The following is a 5,862-nucleotide window of genomic DNA, read 5'->3' on the forward strand; positions in this document are numbered from 1 at the left end:
TTACGTAATATTTTGGAAGTATATACCCGCGATACGTTGAACTAACATCTCTTTACCCGTTCACTCATTCGCGACGAGACTACGTTCGTTGAGAAAATTGAAAAATTATCACTTTCTGCAAATTGTTTTAGATCTATTCTACATAGCATAGAAAGAAAACAAGTTTACATAGCATATGCGATCGTTGTTTGATGCGTATATGCATGAAATAATGGAAAAAATTACTCGAATTTGTCGGACTCATGGCTACTACGCATCTAGCATAGACTATATTCCTACTTTTGAATTGATTTTTCTATATTTTCGAGATTACAGTAAGAATTTTGGACAATAATATGTATAGCACTTATGAACGCCTTCGATATTCTATATTTTATCATATATGTATTTTTCAGACTGCTCGAATGGAGTGAGATAGAAAATTATGCTCGGTACCAGCAATGATCGGCGATCACGACTCCGCTAAGAAGAGGCAGTTGAAAGAATTTCCCTTGATCGAGAAAGAATAGCACAGCTGCATGCGAGGACAAAGGAGAGGAATCGGAATGTGCCCCTCTGGGGAACAGGCTTAGGGTGTCGCACATCTGTCCCGACCCAATGAACCTAAGTTGGGCCTGTAGAACACTCCGCCAGCCAAGTTTTCATACCGATTACTACAAACTATAAATTAACCCTTTGCACTCGAAGCTAGTTTAATCATAAACCTAAAATAATTGTTCTCACTTATATATATTTCCATTTTATACGACAAAGTGCATTTTATGCATATGAAATTGAGTCTTGTGGTGACTCGTACAACAGTTACACCTTTAACAATTTCTTAAATGTAAATTTTGTTAATATAAAAATTATCTTGGAATATGATATAATTTTTTTTTAGTGGTGCCTCAGAGTCATCACTCGAGTGCAAAGGGTTAGAATTACGGGATCCACAATTCTTCACATTATAAGTTGGGAAACTTTTGTAAAACAACTGTAAAAGTTACAAGATTAATTCATAAGAAATCAAATTATTAGATACGTACTTGCATGTTTCAAGTTCTATGTTATTAGTTTTAGCCTTACATTAGTTGCAATGCAACTTTATTTATTGAATTCATAGCCTAGCAATACGGATAACCTAAAAACTCCTTTATTTTTCGGAGATCATATTATTATATTTCAGGTCCTCTAAGCTCTAATAAAAACTTTTACCAAATAGAATAAATTTAATTTTAGTTTAATTGCTTTTCATGACATTAATATAACCTACAGTATCTATCAAAACAGAGACAGATTCAAATAAAAGTTAACTTGAAGATTCTAAATTTATAAAACTTGAAGCAGGATACGCTCGTATCATATTTGTATAGTTTATTTGGTGTGTGGTTCCTGGTTTGAGAAAATTGGGGCCCTGAAAAGGGCCGGTGTTTTCACCTCTGCAAATTTCAAACAATCAAGTTCTAGGTAATTTAAGCTCTTTCACCGCGGATACGACGAGCAAGCTGAATATCCTTGGGCATGATCGTTACTCTCTTGGCGTGGATAGCGCAAAGATTGGTATCTTCGAACAGGCCAACAAGGTAAGCCTCGCTGGCTTCCTGAAGAGCCATCACGGCAGAGCTTTGGAACCGGAGATCGGTCTTGAAGTCCTGAGCGATTTCACGAACCAGACGCTGGAAGGGCAGCTTTCTGATCAGAAGCTCGGTACTCTTCTGATATCTTCGAATTTCACGAAGAGCAACGGTTCCAGGCCTGTAGCGATGGGGTTTCTTCACGCCTCCGGTTGCAGGCGCGCTCTTACGAGCTGCCTTGGTCGCCAGTTGCTTGCGTGGAGCCTTACCTCCAGTCGATTTACGAGCGGTTTGCTTGGTACGAGCCATCTTACGGAGAAATTAGTGAAAGAATCAAAGAAAACTCTCAACAGAACAGCGAAGCGAGTCGTCTGAACTAATACAATCGCTTCCTGAAAATCGTTCTTATATAGAAACCTCCAGATGGCCCAACTCTCCGATTGGCTGCGTCGCGGCAGGTGGGGGAACGGCAGATGTAAGGCCTCTCATTGGCTGCTACGGTTTATGGTGGGGGAACCGGTCCCCATCTAGCACTATAAAAGCAGTATTTTTTGGTTGCTGCGTATTCAATCTTCTTCTTAGCGTTGTCGATTTGAGAGGCATTTCTTTTGATCGATATGACTGGTCGTGGTAAAGGAGGAAAGGGTTTGGGAAAGGGAGGAGCAAAGCGTCATAGAAAGGTTTTGCGTGACAACATCCAGGGTATCACGAAGCCTGCTATCCGTCGTCTTGCTCGTCGTGGAGGCGTCAAACGTATTTCTGGTTTGATCTACGAAGAAACTCGCGGTGTTCTCAAAGTATTTCTTGAGAACGTGATCCGTGATGCTGTTACTTACACCGAGCATGCTAAAAGGAAGACTGTCACTGCCATGGACGTCGTGTATGCTCTGAAACGCCAAGGAAGAACCCTCTACGGTTTTGGTGGTTAAAAAATGCCTGCTTATCGATCATAATATTTCAAAAACGGTCCTTTTCAGGACCACCAAATGTTTTAAACGTGGAACATCTTTATTTCGACTATCTGTCATACAATTTTATACTACTCTAAACGACTTATATAAGTAATAAAGTTAAATGGTTCCTGTATGAATTAACTATTTCCTTTTTCTAGATTTTTGTTGTGTAGAAAAAAATGATATAAGGCTACTTTATATCGTTCCTCTAGATGTACGTATTTATATGTAGAGAGAGAGAGAGTGAGGGGGGTATATTTATAATAAGAATCCTTCATATGAATTTATAATGCTCTATACACTTTCATTCCTTTCCTGCATATAATTAAAATTAGTAACATATTTAATATAAGCTTGCAAATATTAGGAGACCGTTTACGCACCAATAACATTGTGCTCTTCGTTTAGAATGATTTTTACAAAAAATTTGTGATTATTGTGTAGGCTATTTTATAGTCTAGTAGTTGTGTAGACTTTGAGTACATAGTTTATGTATCTCTGTCTAAACTGTACTCGAAAAGTGTTTACAAAGCACGTGCAATAAAGAATAATAATAATGTAAAAATATCTCAAGATGCATTTAAAATTTTACATAGGTGATAATTAGTAAATATTTTTATCCCTATCTTCCTGTTAATAGTATTTATTTTTAAGCATCAATATATTTGTCAAGTAATATTAGTTTAGTTAATCTATGAATTCTAATTTTTCTAAAATTTTTCTAAAATTTTCAAGAAATTATAAATACGTAATATGTGTCACATATTTCCTAAGATCCTTTTTTTCCTTTTTATTTCTTTTATGTTATTTTCTTCGTCGAAGACTTTCGCACTTGCAAATTGTTGCTACCTCAACTTCAGTATTTTAAATTATGTCTCCGGTCGAATTACAGCATTCAAATATCCGTATACTAAGTTATGGGTACAATATTAGATGAGTCCAATACGTACTTTTATTGAATTTTACTTTTCTATCGGTCTTAATACTTTTACGATGAAAAACGTCGTTTCAACTCCTACGTCATTTCGAAGTCTTTAGCTGAATGCAAAAAACATGGTTCTACGTCATTTCAATTTTATGTACTCGTAAATTCATCGTATCTAGTTCTTAAACAATTATTTTTTTTATATGCTATATATGTTTTTTTTTTTAAAAACTTTGAACAAATGACTAGAAGCATCATACTGAGATATACTATTCCTTATATTTACACACCTACGAATAACAGATCTGTCCTGTTACCTCTGCTTCAGATTTTCGAAAATTATATACCGTATTCCGCCAAAAAAATTTTCTGCTTATTGTACGTCGCGCTAATGCTAAGTAAATGCTAACTACCTGTGGTCCGTTAAAAATGATCAATTGCAAATAAGTATTTTTCACGAATCCTTAGTACGTACCGCGTTCATACCTAAATGAGTGATTTCCGCTCATCTGTTGCTCATAAAAAGCTATAAAAAATATATATTTATTAAAAGCGTGCAATATCATGGGTTCCCCAAACTGTTTTCTTTTATAAACATATATTAACAATTCTTTGCAATCGATTGACGATAGATTTTCCGAAAAATCATGAGGAGAATACGTGATTGGTTGCGGACTTGTTGCAAAGTCTCGGACGAAAACTCTCTATATACGCTACTGTGTAAATTCTCACAACACTTTCAGCCTGTGACAACTCGAAATGAAAAACTAATCGACATTTTCGACCATTCGTTAGAAGATATTTAATACACAAATATGCATAACATGTTCCGTATGGGAATACTATGCGGTGCCGCTGTGAACGACACGGTTCGCGAGCAATTCCCTGCCGATCGGCTAATTTTTGCGTTTACGATCGCGTGATTTGTCCAGAAAATTAATTTTTAAACTGTCGCCTCTTTTCTGTTAACTAATTCGACTTTGCTGATCTCGTTAAATATTTTGTTCAAGCGAATATCACGTCGTCCATTTGCATTGCATCTCTGGCATCCTTGTATCTCGATCAGCGCAGAACGCTTTGAATTCATAAAAATCTACGGGTCGAATCGACGGTTTTTGGGCATAAGTTCCTCTCTCTGACATTGGAGTACCCAAACCGACCCGGAAAATCGCTCGGCAATAAATAATTTCCTATTTATCACTTAATTTTTCGGATTAGGCTACCCGTCGTCCGGAAGAACCATGGGTTCGCGTGGATTGAGACAGTTTTAATCATGAAAATAGACGAATTTCAGCGGTTCTATCGATCGTGATGTATGCAAGGAACAATAAGCAATCGTTTCCGTGCATCGAAACATTCAGAAACCGTGCGTATTATTGTTTAATTTGCAAAAGTTTCTCGGATGGTCTCGGATTCTCAGCAATGTGGTATTGGAAACATAGTACGGGTCCCTCTCCATGGTCCGTGCTCACGCTACCAGTGAGTCGTTTCAAGAGCGGCTAAGCAATTACCAGTACGCTTAGCGCCATCTGCTGAAGATACACAGTCGTGTAGAGGTCTACTCGGTACTTTTGTTTTCCTTTTTGTTCAAAGAAACACTTCGCCAATATTCCGTTAAGAATGGAGGACAAGACTAACTCCGGAAGCGCTGCAGTATCTGAGAACCCGTCGTCGGGCTCCAGTCCTGCGAAGAAGGCGGCGAAATCGAAGGCGAAAGCCCAACGATCGAAATCATCGCATCCTCCAACCTCCGAAATGGTGAACGCTGCTATCAAGGAGCTGAAGGATCGCAAAGGATCGTCGCTGCAAGCCATCAAGAAGTACATCGCGTCGACGTACAAGGTCGACGGCGAGAAGCTGGCGCCGTTCATCAAGAGGTATTTGAAGACAGCTGTCACTTCTGGAGCGGTCGTGCAAACCAAGGGAAAGGGTGCGTCTGGCTCGTTCAAGTTGTCCGCGCCGAAGGGCAGCGCCGAGACCAAGAGCAAACCTAAACGCGTGGCCAAGAAATCCGAGGTCGCCGACAAGAAGCCCGCCGAGAAAAAGCCAGCTAGCCCGAAAAAGCCCGCCGCCAAGAAACCAGCTGCGAAGAAACCCGCCGCAGTCAAGAAGGCTCCAACACCCAAGAAGGTGAAAACTCCTGCCGCAAAGAAGGCCGACACTGCCGCGAAACAGAAGGCTGTCGCTCAGGCTAAAAGCCTGTCGAAAGCCAAAAAAGCCACCAAATCCCCAGCGGCCAAGACGAAAACCCCGAAGCCGAAGACTGCTAAATCACCAAAAGCCAAGGCTGCCGCGAAGAAGTAATCGCTTCATCATGATAAACCACTATTGGCCCTTTTCAGGGCCACAAAATCTATAACGAAGGAACAATCTGTTTACACCAACTATTTTTTCCTTTCATCCTTATCCTATTAACGATTTAGACTATTGA

The 5,862-nt window shown here is 39.3% G+C and overlaps 3 protein-coding genes across 3 annotated transcripts; 2 read left to right on the forward strand and 1 right to left on the reverse strand.

Moving 5' to 3' along the window:
• Positions 1–1,203: 1,203 nt before the first annotated feature.
• Positions 1,204–1,945, reverse strand: LOC117221631 (histone H3). The gene has a single exon (XM_033472733.2). It carries the CDS (start codon positions 1,860–1,862, stop codon positions 1,452–1,454), a length of 411 nt encoding a protein of 136 aa, XP_033328624.1. The 5' UTR covers positions 1,863–1,945; the 3' UTR covers positions 1,204–1,451.
• A 178-nt stretch (positions 1,946–2,123) lies between these two features.
• On the forward strand, positions 2,124–2,643 carry LOC117221635 (histone H4). Its single transcript, XM_033472736.2, has one exon. The coding sequence runs from the start codon at positions 2,171–2,173 to the stop codon at positions 2,480–2,482; it is 312 nt and encodes a 103-aa protein (XP_033328627.1). The 5' UTR covers positions 2,124–2,170; the 3' UTR covers positions 2,483–2,643.
• Positions 2,644–4,950: 2,307 nt separating this feature from the next.
• LOC117221605 (histone H1-I) lies at positions 4,951–5,815 on the forward strand. The gene has a single exon (XM_033472691.2). The coding sequence runs from the start codon at positions 5,052–5,054 to the stop codon at positions 5,733–5,735; it is 684 nt and encodes a 227-aa protein (XP_033328582.1). The 5' UTR covers positions 4,951–5,051; the 3' UTR covers positions 5,736–5,815.
• The last annotated feature ends 47 nt before the right edge of the window (positions 5,816–5,862 follow it).

Source organism: Megalopta genalis, chromosome 7, assembly GCF_051020955.1.
Source record: "Megalopta genalis isolate 19385.01 chromosome 7, iyMegGena1_principal, whole genome shotgun sequence".
NCBI classification, from domain to species: domain Eukaryota; kingdom Metazoa; phylum Arthropoda; class Insecta; order Hymenoptera; family Halictidae; genus Megalopta; species Megalopta genalis.